At 41.3% G+C, this 22772-nt stretch overlaps 1 protein-coding gene across 1 annotated transcript in view; it reads left to right on the top strand.

The window, feature by feature from the left end:
• Cryl1 (crystallin lambda 1) overlaps positions 1-22772 on the top strand; it is a 146364-nt gene that overhangs the window by 97029 nt on the left and 26563 nt on the right. The window contains exons 4-5 of the mRNA XM_026394923.2: positions 10542-10703; positions 15393-15587. Coding sequence (XP_026250708.1) covers positions 10542-10703; positions 15393-15587 — 357 coding nt within the window. The remainder of the gene's footprint in view (positions 1-10541; positions 10704-15392; positions 15588-22772) is intronic.

Raw genomic sequence — 22772 nt, 5'->3', positions numbered from 1 at the left:
TTCAAGAGAGCAGTGAAAGGCTGGCACACAAAAAATGCAGTGTGCCCTTCGGGTGTTTCCCTTCTGGTCAACATAGGCAGGTTCTCTAGTCTCTTGTAGAGGCACCTGGCGATCCCTCATCTGGGTTACGCCTTTGGTCTGGGGACAAGTTTTCTGCCTTGGTCTTGTGGGGTGGAGGAGTCTTTGGCTCTGGGGAAGCCTCTAGCACTGAGGACATCCATAGGAAGGAACAGTCAGTGTGGAGGGGCCACGGTCTGCTGCCTCTGGGGACAAGAAAGCTGAGGGGACAGCCTATTGTCTCAGTGGCCTTGGCAAAGTTGGGTAGAGTGGCACATAGGGTGGTGGGTTCTCTTCTGGCTCACAGGGAAAACTGGCTTCCTTTCTGTCATTTGTCAGATATTTCTCTCTGTTTAGTTCCCTTTAGTTAGATCTTAGAGACTCCTATAGTCTGAGCTAATATCAACTTGGTCTGTCCTTCCAGATAGGCTCCCAACCCAGCGGAATGTTTCTGTATTATTTCTGGCTAGCAGTCAATATATCAATATAAGGGAATTGATATGAGTGTCTAGGGGTTCTGACAACCATTAAAAGGACCTCACCAATGACATTTTTGTCTAAAGGTCTTTCGATGGTTATCCCATATCAAAGGTTGGGAGTTTGCAGAGAATATATAACCTTTGTGGAGTAAGTTTCACTCCATAGTTACTATTAAAACCTTTCTTAAAGTTTTCTAACATAAATTTCAAAAGGCTTATTTTACTTTGTGTACCTCCCATGTTCCATCCTGCATTGGTGTCATACATTAAGGACAAAACTCGCTTCCTCAGAACGTCTCTCGCCATTCCCCCATTGGGGATTTAGGGTCCTCTTAGTCTTGCAGGTCAGTGTCAACCCACAACCTGGAGCTTCCACCTAGATGTTGGTTGGTGGAACTCTACCTCAGACTGTGATGTATCACAAACTGTGGATTGGGACCCTGCATTTGCTTTGGCCCATGGGTTGGAACCCTTCCACTGTCCGTCTCATTCACTCACTTTCACTCAGACGTGGTCAGAGCAAAATTTCTATACTGCCCCAATCCCCCAAATCCCCAAAATTCTAAAACCAAAGAAGGAGTCATGGTTTCCCCTCTGCTCACTGACCCTGAACAGGGACCACTCCCTGAACAGGGTGACTCCCTGGGTTCTTTTCAACTTCAACTCCTTTTGGAGGTTATACAGGGACCCTCAAAAGATTGAAACCTCTCTTCCATCTGCATAGGCCTCTATGGGGAAGTCAGGTGGAATACCACTAATGGACCCAGGACCTGCCTGTTCAGTTGGGCAGTGCTCCAAGTTCCCTATTCCTGGTTCCTGCTCCTCGTGGGTTCCCCTGTGCTTTGGGACTGCCATTGGGGCACTGGGTGAATCATTTTGCCTTCAGGCAAAGAGTCACCTGTGGTGCACCAAGGAGAAGCATTGTCCTTTAAGGTCCAAGGGAAGCCAGACCCCAGAGATGAGAGGCAGAAAGGCCATCTTCACCTCCATGATCCCATCTGGGGTGCCAAATGATGTAAGATAGAAGAGGCTGGACACCCAAAGAATTTTCAGGAAGCAGGTTTATTGGCTGCAGGGTCCAGAGGGGCTAATTACCTGAAAGATTCTTGAGTCTGGAAATTCTCGGAACTTTATACCCAGCAGGGCAGAGCTTGGAGATCTACATTTTTGTAGGAGTCTACATGAAAGTTTTTTTTTTCCCCTTGAGTTCACAGAAAGTGCTTCATGTCCCATGTTTTAGATTAGTGAGAGGTTTTACAACAAAAGCAGAAGTGACATTATCAAGTCTGCGGCCAAACTTAGTTTTTGCAAGACAGAATAACCTAGTCCTTACAAGAAATAGGAAGTCCTAACCCATATTGAGTAGAATTTTTTGCTGATATTTTGTTATAAAGCTTTCTGACAAGAAGAGGAACTTATATGTTACCAATATGTTAGGGGAGCTGGGGTTGTAGCTTAGTGGTAGAGCGCTCACCTTGCATGTGGAAGACTCTGGGTTCAATCCTCAGCACCACATAAAAATAAAATAAAGGTATTGTGTCCACCTACAACTAAAAAAAAAGTATTTTTTAAAAAAACAAATATGTTTGGGGTTTCTGCTTAATTATTATAAGGGTCTTCTTGGTAGGGATCTCTGGTTTATATGAACCAATCCTCATCTCAAACCACTGAAATCTACTCCACATCCCAGTAGCCCCAAATTTGTCTCTAATACTGGCTGCTTTGATTTTAATGGGGTGATTCTCTTGCTTTCCTAAGAGCTCAGCTCTTATTTAAAAGGAGGATTGTTTTATATAGAATTTTCCATTATTTAAACTGAAGGTAAGACAAAGTTTTCTGAGTCATCATATCACTAGAACCAGAAGTCCTCTAGCATACACATACTCTCTCTCTTAATTTTTAAAAAACTTAGCATGAAATTCTCTATCCACCTTTGTTTTTAGGGTCATATGCATTTCCTTCCTTCCTTCCTTTCTTCTTTTTTTTTTTTCCATAGCCACTATGGTACCTATTGGGGAAATCTGGTAAAGGGATATTTTTAGTTGATTCTATCATAGGCCAAAGGTCAACTTTCAGTAAAACACACAAACCAATAAACGATAAACATATATGCATTTATATTAACTCTGTTTTTTAATTTCTCTATTGTCTTTCCTGATGGGAGAAGGTACAATATCAGGACTATTGTTACACAGAGTACATGTCAGTCACAAAGTGTCTGTTTTCCTCTACTCTCTCATGGCAAACAACACTGAGTTCAGATGTGTGCCTGTCGGGGAGGGGATTGGGAGTTCCTTTTACACCAAGCTGTCAGTTCTGTAGCTGTGGACACCAGTTCAGTGTCCTTTTATCTAAGTCAGACTGACACTACCTACTTGGAGGCAGTGTCCAGTCCCCACTTGTTGAGGACTTATTCCTCAAGACTGTTACTCACCCTTACGCTTATGATCACACGTGTCAGGTTGAGCTTTTGATTAATGGCTATAAATCAGGGTTCTTACAGCCCCCTTTTGGGGTTTGATTAACTTGCTTGAACAGCTCACAGAGCTGCTACATTCACTGGGCAAACATATTTACTGGTTTTTTATCGAGGATATTACAAAGGCTACAGATGAAGAGATGCATAGGGTGAGGTGTGGGCGAAGGGATGCAGAGCTTCCATGCCCTCTCTGGGCATGCCGCCCTCCAGGACTCTCCACCTGTTCAGCTATCCAAAAACTCATCTGAACCCCTTCCTTTGGGTTTTTATGAAGACTTCATTGCATAGGCATCATTAAAGCATAAATGACTGTGTCAAAATGTGATGGGACAAGAGGGGTCTGATCTAATGCTAAGAGGCTGGGTGGGGAGATCCATAAAGGTCTGACTGTTTCAGCATTCTGCATGGCTTCTGTGCAACATTCCTCCTCCAGGATCTGGGGCAGGGTCTCTCTGGAATGAGGAGGGTCTTAGGACCTATTATTAAATAAGAGAATTTTTTGTCCAGCTGAAGGCAGGGGAAGATTAGGGTTTCTGTGACTTGCCTTGAGGAAGGAGTCACAACTCCTTCCAGGAACCACAGTCAAAACCAAAAAAAAAAAAAAAGTATCATAACATCACACAGAGCCGTGCCGTAGCATTCCAAGTACATTCCAAAGGGAGATCATTGATTTCACCAAGAGGGTGACCTCACTGTCTTGCCCTCGACTCTGATATTTCCCAGGGATCTTTATAGTGTTGGTGAGGGGAGGCAGTAGGCCATGCAGCTTTACATTGTGCCTGGCCTAGAGCCTTCTGCTTGGTGACTTTCTGAATGCTTTAGAGAACAGGCAGGGGCAATCATATTTCCCAATAATTCACACACAACCCCATGAATGTGTATTCATATTGCCACAGGCCAGAATTATAGCAACACAGAGGGCTAAATTAATTGAATTTGTTATTAGAAGTTCTTGATCCACAGAAAAGATCAAATAAGGATATTAAAGAAAATGAAATTTAATTTCATTTTTAAAGTATTTTTTTAGTTGTAGTTGGACATAATACCTTTACTTAATTTATTTATTTTTAATGTGGTGCTGAGGATCGAACCCAGCATCTTACACATGCTAGGCGAGCAATCTACCGCTGAGCCACAACCCTGGTCCTTAATCTCATTTTTAAAAGAGGAAAACTTTACATAAGCTGAAACAAATGTTTTTTTTTTTTTTTTTTAAGAGAGTAAGAGTTTGGTTCTTTTCTGTGACATAGATAAGGAAGAGAGAGATTCAGTGAATAAAAAAGAAATCAGGAAAAAAGAGGCAAATATAATTTGCTAATAATTATATTTGGATTTTTATGAAGACTAAAGCTAAATAAAACAAATGTGGTTAAAGGATAATTGTATTACTAAAATAATGGAAATAGCCAGAATGTCTTCTTTAAAAAGCCATAAAATTCCTACCTGAAGCTTGTAAATCCAGTTATTCTTGAAAATCTCTATTTTTAGTTTAAGTATTTTCCCTTATTGCAAACTTCTTGTCCCAGCAACTAGAGAGAGTGTATCAATTTAAGATGAGAAAACTGCCTTTAAAATAACTTTTTAAAGCTCTGTTGCATTTTTGCCACTATAGGCATAAATAACTTTACTTCTTGGTTCCTACTGTAGACAGATGGATTAATGAGAATTGCCACATCACAGACTGAGGTCACTGATGGGTATGAGTTAATGTTAATCCATAGACAGAGAAAACGAATTAAATAAAAAAATAACTTGTGTAGTCCTCACAAAGCCTCATTTGTCAACTGGAATTTAATGCTCTTCCTCTTTGATCATAAATAGACCTAGTGTTTGCCAGCTACTGTCACTTACTGAAGTCCCTCAAAACTGACATATTTATTTACCATTTTTCATCTTAAAAATTCATTCCTTACACCTCACTTGAAGAATCTTTCTTCAGTTTTGTGTTTTATGCTATTCCCAGCACTTTGTTTAAAAAAACAAACAAACTCGATTTTTCCTCATGAGAAATATTATAAGTATGGTCAAACTATAGGATAATTGCAGTCTTAAATAGTTTTTTAAATTGTGGGGTTTTTTTTCATGTCAAGCATTTAAGTTCTAAGTAAATGATTTATAAATAGTGCCAAAATATTACTGGAATGAGGATGGGAATAGACACATAGCAGGAGAACAACGAAGCCCATGCCAGGCTCTCCTCCTGTGGGTTTGTGGCAACCCTGAGAAAGGACTGATCTTTAGATTAAAGCAAACAACAATGATCCTTGCAAGTGGAACACCTAAGCCCCAGGAAGTTAATTCCTAAACATACTCGACACAGATTCTTACTTTGAAAAGTTCTCTCTTGATTGCGTGTGGTTTGTCCTAGATGACTGTAGAAATCTGTACATTACTTAAAGTAGTTTACAGAGAAATTCTAGTAGCAATTTTAAAGTGAGAAAGAGACATGGCTAGAAATCTCTACAGTCACATGCAACTTTGAACTTGATTTTTAAGGGGGAAAAAATGAGCTACTGGTTAGGGCAGTGCCATAGATTGCCTGTGATGTTGAAACTAATTTACCCTTTGCCTTTCTTTCTTTCTCTCTCTCTTTAAAAAACATATTATACTACTTCTTCTAGAACAGGAAACCTCCTCCCCTCTTCCTCTCCCTTTTCCCCTCCTCCTGTTCACCTCTTGAGAAGTATGGTCATAACAGTCTATTAATCTGAGAGAATTGAGATTGTACTCTTGGAAGAAACTTGGAAGAGAAGCTGGGGGTGTTAATTAGACAGATTGAAGCAGGAGATTCAGCTGATGTTAGCAGAAAGATAGTGATGTAGATTGCTTTCATCTTCAGCCTAAGCGTGAATTCCCTTCTGCTGCCATGATTACAGCAAGACTTTGGCTCCTCTGTCTTTTCTAGCCATGTCTCTTTCTCACTTTAAAATTGCTACTAGAACTTCTTTGTAAACTACTTTAAGTACAGAAGTCCTTTAATTTGGTTTTTCTTTCTGGAAAACATATTGAAGATTGCTTCCAGATATTTGTCACAAGCAAATGTAGATTTTCTAGTGACAGACTGTCTATTTAAAATGCCTCAGTTGATTGGGGAAAAATCAACAACATTTCCATTTTACTATTCATTTCATACATTTTTAGAAAGTATATGTTGCATAGCAAGTGAATAAATCTTCAAAAGTGCATGTTTACTAGCACTCCCTTCCCTGGGAGTTATCCAGGAAGCTGATTTGCTATGGCTGTTCTGATTTTCCAAAGTAGAATACGTGGGAATTAAATGAAATACCCAGGTGGCTTTTACTACTAAGAAAATCCTAACATTTATGTGTGATCTACTTTTATAACACACACACACACACACACACACACACACACACTTAGAAAAAATTATACCTGTAATACCATCATTCAGTTTCTTTGGGAAGGGCAAAAGGACAGCCAGTGAGACTGAAGAGTGAGTAAGAGGAAGCTCTTTTTGATGTACCACCAATAATTGTAATAAGTGGGAAATTCTGTTGAATTTTACTTCCTAGCGTTTTGTTCTGTTTATCAAAACCTAGGTAGTCTATGGTGGTGTTTGTGCATGACAATATTATTTCTTAAATATCTCTGTCCCTCAAAACAAACAAAAAGCAAACAAGCAAACAAAAACCAGTGCTTCCTCTCCTTTTTAAGAGATGCTGCCAACCTTTAATTAGGCCAAGGCAAGCTGATTATCTGTGGTAGTGATAGTAGTGAGTACCAACATTCACATTTGGTGACTTTCTCTAGAAAGGGCCCCTCAAAGACAGGGTGGAGCTGAGAAGGCATAGACAGTGAATTTTCCAATGCATGCTTTAAGGTAGGCAGTGCAGCTCCATGGGGTCCCATGTAGTGTGGCAGACCAGGGGTACCTGAATAAATAGAAAGTGATGAACTCAGGGTATGACATGGATAGAGGCCCAGCACATCTCATGCAATTGGGTTGCCTTTAGAAACAGCAACAAGAACAACCCAACTTCAAGCCAACGTGCCACTGGAAACCCTTACATAATTGTAGCAGGTTTGGGTTTCCTCTGGTTCAAGTTTTCTTGCCTCTTTGATAATCAGACGATCTGAAGAAAGGCATAGGATTTCAGGGGAGAATCTGCATGACAGGCGTACAATGAAGCCATTCACCACTGCTCTTTTTTATTAGCTTACACGGGATCTACATCATTCTTAGTCTCTGGCTTGGCTACAAGGCTCCATTTAAACTTAACCCAACTTGCAGACTTAACTGATCCAGGAATTACTCAATACGACTAGCCAGCTACTGTAGCTCTTTTTCCTCTTTTGATAAGGGGATTTAACACAATGGGCTTTACAGTTCTTAAATGACTCAGTTTTTTTCTTCTGTCTTTGAGTTGTGGTGCTTATATGACCTTTTGTTCTTAATAAAATTTCACGTGGCTTGATTATATTTTTAAAAAGTATAAACAAATACAATATTGACTCCCTCCCCTTTGAACAAAACTCTTTAAATCATATGTAGATGATATAGAAGTGAAATGAACATTCCAAATATTTACATAGTTGATTTCAATGTTAGATACTACTATGTTATTAAATATTTTATATTATTAAATCAAATTTGAAAAGATTTCCTTTATTTTTAAAGAGTAATTGTGATATAATTTTTAGCAGTATTCCAACTCTGAATTTCTATTGTTGCACACTTCTGGTTAATTTCACTATGATGTTCACCACATTGGACGGTATTTAACATTTAGTGAAGTTAGCCAGGTGGTTAGAGGCCCATGAAATGACCACAGTACCAATATACTTCTGTTTTCTGTCAGGACATTCTTGGTTGTCCCTGAGTAGCTAGGGAAGGGGGAATCCCAACATAAAGGTGGCCAAGAGATGCCACTCACTACCCTTTTTTTTAAGGGTAGTAAGTACCCACACTTTGGATCCACATTTCTCAGAATAGTGGTTCCCAAATATTAGTCAGAAGAGGAATCCTCAGAGTGGTTGGTAACAATGCAGATGCCTGGATGCCACCCCTAGTCATTCTGATTCAGTGGGCCTGAGAATTTGCATTTTTAACAAGAACTCAGTTGATACTGACTGGCAGTTTTTTGGAACATAGTTAGATTAGTGGTGCTAAAGTCACCATGAATGTTGGGAGTCCATGCGTCCTTTCTTAGAGTATCTGTTGCCCCCAGGTGAGCAGGGACCCACCTTGGGTAGGAGTGAACCCCAGTGTGATCCCTTGAGGGGCAGGTGGCAGGAGGGACAGAACAGCTGCAGTCTTTCCAGAGTGTCAGAGCAGCTCACACATCCTCCTCCTGTTCACCTCCACCACAGGACCCCATGGTCCACCTCATCCTGCGTTCCCAGGAACGTGCATCATCCGTGGGTCAACACTGGTTTGTGGGGATGTCATCTCACCCTCACTTAAGCTTTGTGATGACAGTTTCAGAGTGGTTGTTATGTACAATAATGAACCTAAATTTACTTCTCTATCACCCCTCCCTGCCCCTACTAAAGCAATTTTCAGTTGTTAAAACAAAGTTCTTTTTTCAGAATTAGAAATGAATTCTCAAGAAGACTTTTGGGAATCGTGGATGTAACATGTTTGTTCATTTCATGAGAATGAGATTTTTCCTTGAAGATAGGTTGAGCTGATGCTCAGAACAGATAGGGGAAGTAAGTGGTAATGACACTGTTGAGGTTTACAGCCGTTTGCTGGAGGTGCTATTATGGGTTATGTTGTACTATCCACCCCTGTTTAGCTGGCAGACTTTTTCTGATGAGAATTTTCAGTTGGCAGACTTTACCCGCTTCCATTGCTCTTCTCTCTCCTTTCTTCCCCTCCTTTCTTTTCTCCCCTCTCTCGCCCTCCCTCCTTTGTGTGTCTGTTTCTCTTTCTTTCTGTGCAGCTGGGGATCAAACCCAGGGCTTTGTGCCTGCTAGGCAAACACTCTATCACTGAGCTGCGCCCCCCAGGCCCCTGATGGATTTTTTTTTCTTATAAGAATTTTCAGGACTATTCCCTGAAGACCTTAAAAGAGCACACTACAGGGATACTGCCACATTGATGTTCATAGCAGCACAATTCACAATTGCTAGACTGTGGAATCAACCCAGATGCCCTTCAATAGATGAATGGATAAAAAAAATGTGGCATTTATACACCATGGAGTATTACGCAGCACTAAAAAAATGACAAAATCACGGAATTTGCAGGGAAATGGATGGCACTAGAGCAGATTATGCTCAGTGAAGCTAGCCAATCCCTAAAAAACAAATACCAAATGTCTTCTTTGATATAGTGAGAGCAACTAAGAACAGAACAGGGAGGAAGAGCAGGAAGAAAAGATTAACATTAAACAGAGACATGAGGTGGGAGGGAAAGGGAGAAAAAAAGGGAAATTGCATGGAAATGGAGGGAGACGCTCATTGTTATACAAAATTACATATAAGAGGTTGTGAGGGGAATGGGATAACAAACATGGAGGGAAATGAATTACAGTAGATGGGGTAGAGAGAGAAGATGGGAGGGGAGGGGAGGGGGGATAGTAGAGGATAGGAAAGGTAGCAGAATACAACAGCCACTAATATGGCAGTATGTAAAAATATAAATGTGGATGTGTAACCAATGTGATTCTGCAATCTGTATTTGGGGTAAAAATGGGAGTTCATAACCCACTTGATTCTAATGTATGAAATATGAGATATCAAGAGCTTTGTAATGTTGTGAACAACCAATAAAAAAAAAAGAATTTTCAGACCTACACAAAACTAAGAAAGTACAACAAACTCCCGCATATTCATCACTCCCTTTCCAGAGTTCTCAAGATTTCTCACAAATCTTTAACAGCCTTTTCCATTTTTAAATTTTGCTTGTGGTTTTTGTAGGGGATAAAAAAAGTACTCTTCCTCACCTATCACAAGATTCAAGGCTGAGACCCCTGTAACAAAATATGGATTAATAAAAGTACACAATATATTTCTAATAGAATTTTTATATGACATGGGAGCTTTCAGAAATGAAGACACTCATTGCCCTCCCAACCCCCCCAAAACAAACAAACAAACAAAAAAACAGGGAAACCTGTGTATTTTTGTGCTCAGTTTAGATGAAGAGTGGACAGTCCTGTAGAGTGTGACTGGACAAAGAGGGATGTCCTAGTGTTCACAAAGTGGGGGACTCAGCAAGACCTGTTTGTTCAGATTCTTCTGTATGTCCTTGTCTTCAGAGATAAGGACATTCCTTTCCCAGGTACAGAGAGGGCACCTCTGGAATGATCATCTTATGACCTGCCTTAGGGGAAGGCAGAGAACTTTTTACAGTCTGCTTTAGGAGAGAAGGGTGGGAAAAGGTTATGGAGATCGCTCCGCCTCAGTTTCAAATGCCAAGGTACTACACGATGGGGTAGTGTGCCCAGAACACTAGCATTTCCAGATTAATTCACTTTCAGAACGAAGCAAACATACAATGCCTTGCTTGGGGCCTGTGTTTGGCAATCATGAGCTGTCATTAAATGTGTCCTTTCTAGGAATGTGTTCCTGAAAATCTAGACCTGAAGAAGAAGATTTTTGCTCAGCTAGATCGCATTGTCGACGATAGAGTCGTCTTGAGCAGTTCCACCTCTTGCCTGATGCCTTCCAAGCTGTTTGCCGGTTTGGTGCACGTGAAGCAATGTATCGTGGCTCATCCTGTGAGTATTTTAAACCTGGGAGCCAGGTGCGGTGTATGTGCCTGTGGTTCCAGCTACTCAGGACAATGAGGCAGGAGAATCACTCAATCCTAGGAGTTTGAGGCCTGCCTGGGCAACATAGCAGACTCTGTCTCAAAAAAAAAAAAAAAAAATCAGAAATTGGGAGAATTGATTGTATCTCATTCCATTCATTCCATTTTTGGAGGGGGATACAATAAATTCCAACAAATCTACTAGTATTTTAAACTGCTTTATTGGCATATAATTCACATGCCATGCAATCTGCTGATTAAAATCATATAGTTCATTAGTTTTTAGTATATTTAGACTTGTGAAATACTAGCATTTAAAAAAAGAATGTCTAAAAATCCGTTGGATTTTTATCTGTGTGCCTAAGGCGTCAAGGCATAGAATGAGCAATGTTTGAGGTTTTAGCCCCCGAGTAACTCATCATGTAGCTGAGGAGGCTGACAACTAAACAAGTAATTTCACCCCTGAAGTCAAACTGCTATGATAAAAATGCCTATGTTGAGTAGGATTTTGTAGATAAGTAACTTTTCTACTCAACCAATTCAGAATGAGGTCATTTTTGTTTAAGTACAGATCCTGGCCCACTTCTGAGATTGTGAGAGTCAGGTTTGGCTTTAAATCCTTCTTTTCCTATTGTTCCCTTTCACCATCCATTGTAACCTACTAGGCAAACTTCCTTACTATGAGTATGTTATGAGATTGATTGAGTTATGGGTTCCAAATTGGCATGTGAGCACTCAAGGAATCTTTTTTGAGGTTAAGGTATTAATACTGGGAAAGATATAAGGATCACTCAGTGAATGACATTTGAGTCCTGACAGTGAGCTCAGCATGACCTTGGAGAACCAGGGCAGCCTGTTAGAGCAGGAAAGTTAACTTGGCTAAGCCATGATAAATGTGATAGTACATAATGGTGGTCACACCCTTGGTGTCACCCAGTCATCAGAGGTTAAGGGTAGGAAGAAGCTACACAGAGCAGCTGGGCCAGCCTGGATAGGATCTGGTTGGGCTGATGATGGAAAGAGTGTTTGACACTTGGGAACGGCATAAGCAAAGACCCTAGACCAAGAACACACATAGGCATGTAGGATGTTAAGGAGACCAGTATGGCTGAGAGAGCCAACGTACTTGGGGATCAGTAGGAGAAAGTTGGAAGGCTCTAGAATATAGGTTAAGTATCCCTTATCTGAAATGCCTGGGACAAGAACATTCCAAATTTTGAAGTGTTTTAGATTTTGGAATATTTGCATTGACTTTATCAGTTGAGTATGCCTAATCCCCAAAATGCCAAATCTGAAGTGCCTCTAAAACTCAGAACTTTTTAAGCTTCACATTTGTGCTCAAAAAATTTCAGATTTCTCCTAGGCATAGTGATTCACACCTGTAATCACCGTGACTCCATAGGCAGAGAGGCAGGAGAATCACAAGTTTAAGGCCATCATTGGCAAATTACCAAGAACTTGTCTCAAAATAAGAAAAAAAAAAGGGCTGGGGATGTGGCTCAGTGATAGTGCTCCTGAGTTCCATTCCAAGTATCACCAAAAAAAAAAAAAAAGCTTCAGATTTCTGGAGCAAGTTTGAATTTCAGATTTTAGGGTCAGGGATGCTCAACTTATAGTTGGTTTATAGAGAACTGTGTTACTCTGAAGAACTGAATCCAGTGAAGATGGGTCAGAGAGGGGAGCAATGACAGCATAGGACATGTAGCTGAACATGCGAGACAGGGCCTAGGATTGAGTGCAGGGAAATTCCTCTTTTGAGCAACAGCAGTTGAGAGTGGGAGGTACCAGATTTGCTCAGAGAGGTAGATATCCATCAAATTTTATATGCCCAGAAGAGGAACTGCCTGGAATACCACTGAGCTGCTTAGTTACCATGCAAATGTAAGTGAGGTTTGAACCAGGAGGGAGCCTATCTGAAAGCACCCAAATCAAGTCCCACGAAGCCTGTGACATCTTTCCTTCTATGGCATAGATGTGTCCACAAAAGGGCTCTTGGAACCTGTAAGCCACTATTTAGATTGTTAAACTGCTTGCTTCAGTGGAGGGTCTTTGCTTGTTAGAAAATTCCCAATTTCTAACCAGTATTTTTGCTTTTAAATTAGTTTTAAAAAATTAAAAAGAAAATCTAAACTAAATCAAATTGTCCAGAAATTACTTCTTATATTCTTTGACAAGACTTTCCCCACATCTGTTCAATTTTAAACTATCCAATGGGTAAGATTACTCCTGATTCACTTTCTTCTGTGCTACACACAGCAAAATCCTCTGACTAGCAGGATGATCAGTAACTTGAATAATGACATTTTTTCCATCATCCCTATTGTCTCATCCAGGTACTGTTTGCTTTTACTTGTTTAATCGAAGACAAAGAGCATAGTTAAAGCAAATCCAAACCTTATTGCCAAAATTAATCTCTTGTTGCTTTTATGAAGTATTTTTAATCAAAACTAATGTTAATTAAAAGCAAATCAGATAATCCAAGTTAACCATCTTCAGAATTTTATTTCTTCATTTTTCAGTCATTCCACTGGCATCTACGTGAATGGGGGGAAATAATCTTGAATAAGTTGGACAGGTAGTCCTAAGTAATCAAGAACCATCGATAAACTTTGAGGATCCAGAGTTTCCCAGGCCAGAAAGGAGAAGTTGAGTGCCTAGCTCCCATCCTCAGTCCTTCAGGTGTCAGTTATCTTTGTCTGGACAGGAAATAGGATGAAAGAGGAGGCGGCTTCATGCTCCTGAAAGGCCCTGGCAAAAGGGGGACATTCAGCAATTGCAAAAGACTCCATCTCCACCCCAGCACAGAGAAGTCACTAGCCAGCATGTTGTGACATCCACATGTTCTCTCAGGCACCTTTTATAGGAGTTAAAGCACCTTCTGCTCACCTTCCTCAGCACTGGGAGGTGAGTGGAAGGTGCTCACAGGGTAGGCATGTGGTGTCAGTGCAGAGTAGTTTAGTGTGGGCTTCCTAAAGTCAACAAAAGGGGCTGTGGGTGGACATCACACATGAAAGGCCCAGGAAGATGGGTATTAACACAGCCATTCTCTCTATTCTGAACATTCTTCCTTTCATTTTTTTTTTTTTTGTGTGTGTGTGACTTTCTTCATCTACTTCATCTCTCTGAGGTGATGACTCCAGAATTCTGGTGGACAGGAGTTTAGATATAACAGTATGGCTCCTAGGGCATGTTAGTAAAGGACTGTCTGGAAGTTGCATTTCATCTCAAAACCTACTGTTACTTAGAATCTGTGTCAGCCATCAGTCAAAGCAGGAGAGGGTTCTACTGATACTTTAGCCACACTCTACAAAATCTTCCCTTCTTTTTCCTTCCTGAGCTCAGTTTGGGGAGCATGATGGACTGGTGGATGTGATGGAGGTCTCCTTAGCCCCCCAGTGCTCTGCTCTGTGAATGATGCTCTCTGGAAGGGGGCAGCCTGCCTGCAGACAGTACAGCCAGAAAAAGAGGCATTTGTTTTTAGGATGCATGGCCCCAAACATGTATCTGGTCCACCACTGAGCTCCAGTGCTGTCTAGAATTAGATCAGGGCCTGCTTCCTTCTGTAAAGTACCAGGAGGCTCCCCCAGCCGCCTTTGCCCACACTTGTGTCTTTTCTGATGCACCCTTCTGTCTGACACACAAACCATTTGCCCTTGTGTTGGCTGTCATGTACATATTTGGTTTATGGGCTTGCCGCTTGTAAGAGCAGGTGTGTTTCTGTGCATTTCTTTGTATATCTGTATGGTACCGCTTGGTCCAAGCTTGGTGCTGCTGCTGCCCAGAGGATGCCTTTTAGCCCTCTCTGTGAGATGAGAGGACCAACTACAGAAAGTAGCAAAACACAGAGGTATTCAATACTCTCCACCACTCATCTTTAGCCTGCGTTTTCATCCTGGGAAGGAGAAAAGGAATCTGCCCCCTCCTCTGCTGTATGTGGATGAATTGTCAATGGTCTGGCTGTCTCCTGGGAGGGCTGGCTGCCTCTCCTATGGGGCTGACTGGTTCCATGTGCCCAGAGAGGGTGAAGGAAGCCTGTGTTGGCGCGCTGTGCTATCTGCAATCACATGCACCAGGCTCTGTTTCAGATACCCGACAGGAGGAAGAATGCTCCCCTTGTGCCTGGCCCAGCCTAGGCTCCTACAGAGCCTGGCAGCTGCAGCCCCTCTCTGTACCTCCGGCCACGCGCACCCTGCCTGGGCTGAGCACAGGGACCATCCCCGGAAACTTTGGAGAAACTGCCTCCTTTTCTGAGTGTTTGTCTTCCAAATTCCTGGGGGATGTGTCTCCTAGTCTGCCTCGCAGTCTTATAGCAGAAGGGCCCATCAGAAAGGAAAGTGTTGAAGACAGTGTGTTTGTCCCTTAACCTTTCTAAGCAGGAGCCCTTTGACTCACTCCTCTCCTCTCTCTCTATTGCTTGAAACACAAGGGGCCCCATCACTGTTGATAGCTATGCAGTTCTGTGCTCAAATTCTCTTTTCTCTCTTCTTATGAATGCATTTCTTTTTCAAGTGTTTTGTTATTAGATACTGAATCTAAGGCCTTTCCAAAGATACACCCCCTCCCCCACCCAGACCATTTGGGATAGGTGGGCCCAATCAGCCAGAGCAACACTCCCCAGAGCATCTCCTTGACCCTTCTTCTCTCTCCCTCTCCCAAGGTGAATCCTCCATATTATGTCCCACTGGTCGAGCTGGTCCCTCACCCAGAGACGGCCCCTGCAACAATGGACAGAACCCACGCCTTGATGAAGAAGATTGGACAGTCCCCCGTGAGAGTCCTGAAGGAGATTGACGGCTTTGTCCTGAACCGCTTACAGTATGCAATCATCAGTGAGGCCTGGAGGCTGGTGGAGGTGCATGTGCCCTGCCCCCCTACCCCCCACTTTCCACAGTTGAGCAGGACAGCAGAAGTGACTTCCTCAGACACCCTGGGAGCTGGGAAAGTCAAAGGGCACTCGATGCTGCTTGCTCTATTCCAGAGACGCAGGGCAAGCTTTGGAAATCAAATGTCACGTTACAGTTCATTGTCTGTTCAAAAGATTCCTCTCTTACAGTCAGTCATTTGATATCGGGACACGATGAAAGACCTCTCTCCTGCCCTTTCATAGCATTTCCACATAATGACCCGGGTGAGACACACTGCATTTTCCCACAGACTCATGTTTTATCCCCTCACTGAGTGTTAAAATTTTTCAGGAGGAAAAAAAAATGATATTTTGCGCAAGGTAAACTTGTACTCCCTGAAGAAACTCAACTTATTTCAAGAATTTGGAGAAGAAATTAAATAAGCATAAAACTTTTTAGTAATAGGAAATATATATATTATATGTGTTGACCACATCCATCCACTGGTCCTATATTTGTGGACTCAAGTAACCTTGGATCAAAAATATTCAAAAACTAGGTCTGTTTTGAACATGTATAGTTTTTTTCCTTGTAATTATTCCCTCAACAATGAAGTCGAACATCTGTTTATATAGTATTTACATGGAATTACAAATCACTTAGAGATAGTTTAAAGTATGCAGGAGGATGTTTGTAAGTTCTATGCAAATACTATGCCATTTTATATCTGAGACTCAGATTTTGGTATCTGCACAGGTCCTGGAACAGTCCCCCATGGATACTGAGGGACAACTGAACATTGTTTAATAAAAGGTTTTTTACATGTGAGTCCCTACACACCTAGCTGTGTACATTACCATGCCCATTTATGTGAGGATCCATGATCCCTGGCAGGGGAGAGTCAGGCCATCTGGCTTTTGCCTAGCTTCTACATGGATCAAGCAAACTGTGCCCACACCGGTTTCTTAGAACATGGTAGAATATGTAAGGGTTTGCCCAATCCTCAGGCAGGGAGGGCTGTGCTCGGCTTGAACCATCTGCACCTGGCTTGGCCCCTCAGTTCCTTGTTGTGACTTGCAGGGCTGCACACCAAACCTCACCTGAGACAGGAACCAGGAAGCCACCTGTGTCTCAGCTTCCTTGGGTGTTGTTTTTTAGCTTCCCAGCAGTTCCTTCAGATTTCAGCAGAGGTGCATGTTGTACGTGACCCTCCCACTCCTTGCTCCTGGTGTTTGGTCAGATCCCTGAGACATTCATCATCTGACAGCCCCATGCACCTGGCACACAATGGGATCAGTGCTGCAACTCACTGAGTAAATTTGCTTAATGCTCCCACACCTGGAAGGTACAGTGCTGGGATTTCCACTGCTACATTGGCTATTTTAATTTCTTAGTACTTGTAGAATATTCTCAGATATCAGTCAGTGTTAGGGCATTTTAAAGAAACACTGAACTTCAAGTACCCACTTTGAGATCTATTTAAAATATCCCCACTTACCTAGAATAGGACAACAATTTATTTTTTATTTATTTTTTTTTTAAGAGAGAGTGAGAGAGGAGAGAGGAGAGAGAGAGAGAGAGAGAGAGAGAGAGAGAGAGAGAGAGAGAGAAAGAATTTTTAATATTTATTTTTTTTAGTTTTTTTTTTGGCGGACACAACATCTTTGTTGGTATGTGGTGCTGAGGATCGAACCCGGGCCGCATGAATGCCAGGCAGGCGTGCTACCGCTTGAGCCACATCCTCAGCCCAGGACAACAATTTAATGGACCACAAGAAGAGTTCAATACTGTAGTAAAACATCTGCATGGTGGGGCAGCAGTTTAAAATTTTTACTTGCAAGGTATTTTAATGTCTTGCTGTCTCCCATCTGAAAGATGAACTAACTCTAGGAGGAATTTGGAGACTCTGGTCAGAGAACTAGGCAGGAGGCATACACAAAGATTTTTTTAAATTTTTTAATTTTAACAAGAACTGGTTTCAGTTTGGAAGTTCCCAGAAAAATTTTGGTGTCTCCTTTTACTGTTGGAGGAGGGCAGACTGGAGGGGCTGTTGAGTTTGCTGTTTTGGAAGTTCTTGTTGGTTTGTGTTGTCCACCATTCATTGAATTGTCCTGTTTCCATGGGTTCATGGCAGACTGCATATAGTTGTATTATTGGCTTGTAGAATGTTCTCACCCTTAGTTTTCAGGGATGATATAACTCCTGAGAAAGTAAATTCAGCATGTGGCTCTGCATTGCCTGCTATGGGGACTCATGCCTGGAGTCCACATAAGGAAGTAAGTGTTATATCTGACAGGATATAGTTGGTTCCAATATAAGACACAGCCAACAAAAATGAGAAAGTTAAGGAAGTGTGAATAAAACCCAAAGACTTGCTTTTCAGGAAAGTCTAGAAGATAATCTTTTTTTCAAAAACAAAAATGATTTGCAGATAGTTAGGATTAAGGCCGATTTAGAAACTATAGGTGCATCTCTCCAGGATGTGGGGAGGGGTAGGTTGGGAGTATAGCATGGGCAGCTTTCAGCTTCCATGGGGGTAGGTGCACAGAGAAGGGTATGGAAGAAGACTGGGACCTCTGATATTATACCTACTTTGATCATCTGTGCACAGTGGCAGCTCCCTGGCTGGCTATCCAAGAACTCTAGCAGATATGGGAAGACATGTTTACCTACTCCTGAAGCAGCTGCTGATATGGGCTTCTGAGGGTCCACGTGGATGCCTTCTTTTCTGTAAGGCTCCAGGGTTTTGAAACATGCCAGGGCAATGTTTCATCTCAAGGTTGCCCAAGATAAATCTTCTCCATAATTATTGTGCCAGCTTCAGAGTGTCTTTCACTTAGAAGGCAGCAGTGTACCTAGTGTTGTACCCATTAGGTGGATTGATATAAGTATGATTGACTACTGTGTGAATTTCTTGCCAGAAAATCCATGCTGCTTATCTTCAGATTCTGCAAAGCAACAAAGGTTAGAAAATTTATCCAGAGCTACACCCTTCCCTGCTGCAAATCTGCATACGTGCTCTGAGCCAGGTCTAGGTGAGAGTTAAATGACACTCCTCTGACTCACAACTTCGGAGCCAGTTGAACTTGAATTTATGTTTTGGTATTTGTCAACAATTGAATTTGAACTTAGATTTGAGTTTTTCCCAACTTACTTCAAAACTTTTAAAAGCAACTTTAATATCAAAAAGTAGACCTAGGAATAGTTTTATAGTACACATTTAAGTTCATAAGATCCATAAGCCTTGCAGACCCCCTCTACCCTCTGTACTAAGGATGGAACCCAGGGCCTCATGCATGCTGGGCAAACACTCTACCACTGAACTGTACCTCAAGCCCCTTTGCAGAGCTGCTTCTTTTTGCAAGCAAGAACTGGGCTGAGTCCACTTGTAGCCAAAATTGCCTGACACTTGATACTGGACTGCAGAGAACAGAATGAGCTTTCAGATTGGGGAGTTGCCCCTCCAGGACTCCACATGGATGCTGTCTCATTATTTCATAAAGCAAGTTAAAAATGCACAGGGTCTTTTATACTTGACCCAAGCTTGGTGCATCCATCAGTTAGAGCTAGGGTGCTTTTCAAGGTAAGAAAGGTACCAGGTGACTTAGCTAGGGCGTAAAGGGAGTCAGTTAGAAATGGGCCTGTGAGCCTTTGGGAGGAATGTTGTTCTCTGACATCTTTGTGTGAACAGCTCTTAGCAAATCAAACTCAAGTGTGAATTTCCCAGGGTCTGACCCTAAGTTGGGATCTGGGCTCGAGGAGGACAGGCAGTAGGCTTGGATTAAATGAGAGTTTGCATTTCCACCCATCATGGTCTTGTCTTTGTGTTGATGTGGAAGGAGCAGAGGAAGATGCATTGCCGTTCACTCACAGGGAATTACATTGATTGATTAATGTTGAATCAGCCTTGTCCAGAATAAATCTCACTTGCTCATGGTATATCATTCTTTTCTTAAATCTAAGTGTTTGGTTTTAATTGACAATAATTGTGTACACTTATGTGGTACACTATGATGGTTTGATACATGTTTGATACATTTTGGAATAATGATATCAAGCTATCACATCCATCACTTCACACACATCTTTTTGTAATGAGAACGTATGACTTCTATTCTTTTAGCAGTTTTGAAATACATAATACAATGTTAATAGCTATGATCATCATGCTGTACAGTAGGTTTTGAAAACTTATTCCTCTTAATTGAAACTTCATGCCTTGAACAGTGTCTCTACATCCCTCCTCCCTAGGTAACTTACCTTTCTACTCTCTGCTTTATGAGTTCATCTCTTTTATTTGTGTTGGGGGTTTTTTTAACATTTTTTTTTTTTAGTTGTTGATAGAAATTTTCGAACCCAGTGCCTCACACATACTAGGCAAGTGCCCCACCACTGAGCCACAAGCCCAGCCCCTGTGTTTGGTTTTTGGGTACTGGAGATTGAGCCAAGGGGCACATATCCACTGAGTCACATCCCCAGATCATTTTTATTTTGAGACAAGTTCTCACTAAGTTGATCAGGAGCTCACTAAGATACCGAGGCTTGTTTTGAATTTGTGATCCTCCTTCCTTGGCCTCCTGAGCTGCTGGGATTAGACGTGCACCACTGTGCCTGGCAGTTCACCACATGTAAGTGAGATTATATGGTGTTTTTTGTGCCCAGCTTATTTCCTTTAGCATAATGTCCTCCAGGTCTCTACATGTATGCATATGATTGCAGAGACAGAATTTTTTTTTAAGTCTGGATAATAGTCCATCATGAACATATACCACATTTTCTTTATCCATTCATCTACTGATGACACTTAAGTTGATTTGAATCTTGATTATTGTGCATATGCTGCAATGAACATGAGAACACGGATATATTTTCAACATACTGAATTCAGTTCTTTTGGTTATGTGCCCAGAAGTGGGATTGTGGGTTCTATTTTTTAATTTTTTGAGGCACCTCCATCCTGTTCTTCATAATGGCTATATTAATTTACATTCTCACATGGTATGTCATTTGTTTTAGTCATTGCTGGGTTCAATTTGCTTATGTTTTGTTGAGAATTTGTTTGCATCCAAACTCATAGGAGATGTTATCTATAGGGATTTGTTTGTTTGTTTGTTTTTGGTACTATCTTTTTTTTTTTTTTACTTTAATATTAAGGAAGCACTGGCTGCATAAAATGAGTTGGGAAACTTTCTTGTCTTTTCCGGAAGAGATTACACAGATTAATTTTCCTTAATTATTTCTTAATTTATCTTGTTTGGTAGACTTCTGCAGTGAAACCCCATGGCCCTGGAGAATTATTTTTTGGGAACTTTTAAATTAAAAACTCAACTTCTTTAATTACTATAGAACTATTCAGCTTGTCTGTTTCATTTTGATTAAATTTGAATTGGTTCATTTCTTCTAAGGTATTGAATTTATGAGTATAATGTTGCTGGTAGTACTCCTTTTTATCCATTTAATGGATATATGGTCTGTAGTGATATCCTTAGTTTTGTTCCTGAAATTGGTGATTTTTGTCTGTTTTTTTTGTTTTTGTTTTGTTGGGGTTTTTTTGTCATATTGCTAGAAATTTATCAATTTTATTGATTTTTTTTTTAAGAATAACAACTGCATTAGTCAGCTTACATTACTGTAACAAAATACCCAAGATTACCAACTTAAAAAGAGGAAAGGTTTATTTTATTTATTTTTTATCTTTTATTGATTTTAAGGAAAGGTTTATTTTAGCTCACAGTTTTGGAGGTTTCAGACCACAGTTGATGGGTGCTATTGCTTTTGGTCCTATGGCAAGGTAGCATATCACAACAAGAGCATATAGCAGAGGAGGTCCATTCACTTCATACTGGTTGAGTGCAAAAAAGAGGAAGAGCAAGGTGTAGGGTCCTGATACTCCCATATGAGGCCACCTCCAGTGACCAGAAGACCTCCCACTTGGCTTCACCTCTTAAAGGTTCCACCACCTTCCAATAGCAGCAAATTGTGGACTAAGTTTTTACCACATGGGCCTTTGGGGATCATTTAAGATCCAAAGTACAGCAAAAATCTTTTTTATTTCATTGATTTTTTTCTCACTTTTTCCCCTCTGTTTTAAATCTCAGGGACTAACTTAGGGCATATTTGAATCCTGGCAGTCAAGCATCAAACAGAAATTTCAAGGAAGACAGGGGTGGAAGGGAGGACTTCCCATTGTCACATCCATGTGGGGGATCATGAAAGTGACACCAAATTGCAGCATCATTTCTAGATCAGAAAGAGAGGAATAAGAAGCACTATCCTACTATCCTGTCTGATCTTTGTGCATCCTAGGCTATGATATACTGACTTGCCATCACCCATTCACTATCCATCCCTATCCGCACAGCCCTGTCAGCACTTCAGATCTTCTGGAGTAAAATGAGCACCCAGTGTCCAAGGGAATGAAGGATGTAGGGTCTGTTGTATTGTCTCATAGGTGTTTGGTCCCTTTTCTCCTCTTTAGTTTGTCATCAGATTTGAGATAGGGCATCCCTTTGCACACTGGGAAATGCCAGCTAGGCATGTCTGAGTATTGTCTAGTAGCACTTATTCCCCTGAAAAAGTCAGAGTCACTAGGTCATAAGGTCCTGCTGGTCAGGAGTACAATTTCAAGTTCATATTCCTAAGACATTAACACAGTGAGGGAAATTGTGTTATGATGAAAAACCTGGATAAAAGCTGAGTTGTCTATAAATTCTTACCCTGTTGGGATGGATAGGTGGAGGAACAGGAACAGGTGAACAGGAGACAAACGTATACAGATTTATTACCATGCACAGGAAAATCACAGGACAGTGTGTGCCCAATACTTCCATGAGGTTAGGATGCCGAATACCCTTCTTCACAGGAGAGAGGGAAAAGGGGGAATATGGGCCATTTTTGAGGTACAGTAAGTGATTTGTAGAGGAATGAATGGCCTGGGAGACAAATAGTGATCTGTAAACAATCCTCTTTGAAAGCTGACTAGGCACAGGAGACAGATAATAGCTTGTGACAGTCTCTCCAGGTGCAGTCTCTCCATCTTTGTTCCTGTGATGAGTCTAGTTAATGAAAAAATGTGTGTGGGTTGCAGGGAAGAGGGGCTATTGACCAAAGGCAGTTGTTTTCTTCTTTAGCAACCCAGTTTTCAGGCAGATAAGGGAATATCAGAGTGAAGCCTCTTCTGGCATCTACTGATA

This window comes from Urocitellus parryii, chromosome 2, assembly GCF_045843805.1.
Source record: "Urocitellus parryii isolate mUroPar1 chromosome 2, mUroPar1.hap1, whole genome shotgun sequence".
Classification (NCBI taxonomy): domain Eukaryota; kingdom Metazoa; phylum Chordata; class Mammalia; order Rodentia; family Sciuridae; genus Urocitellus; species Urocitellus parryii.
This window is presented reverse-complemented; position numbering and strand designations above follow the sequence as displayed.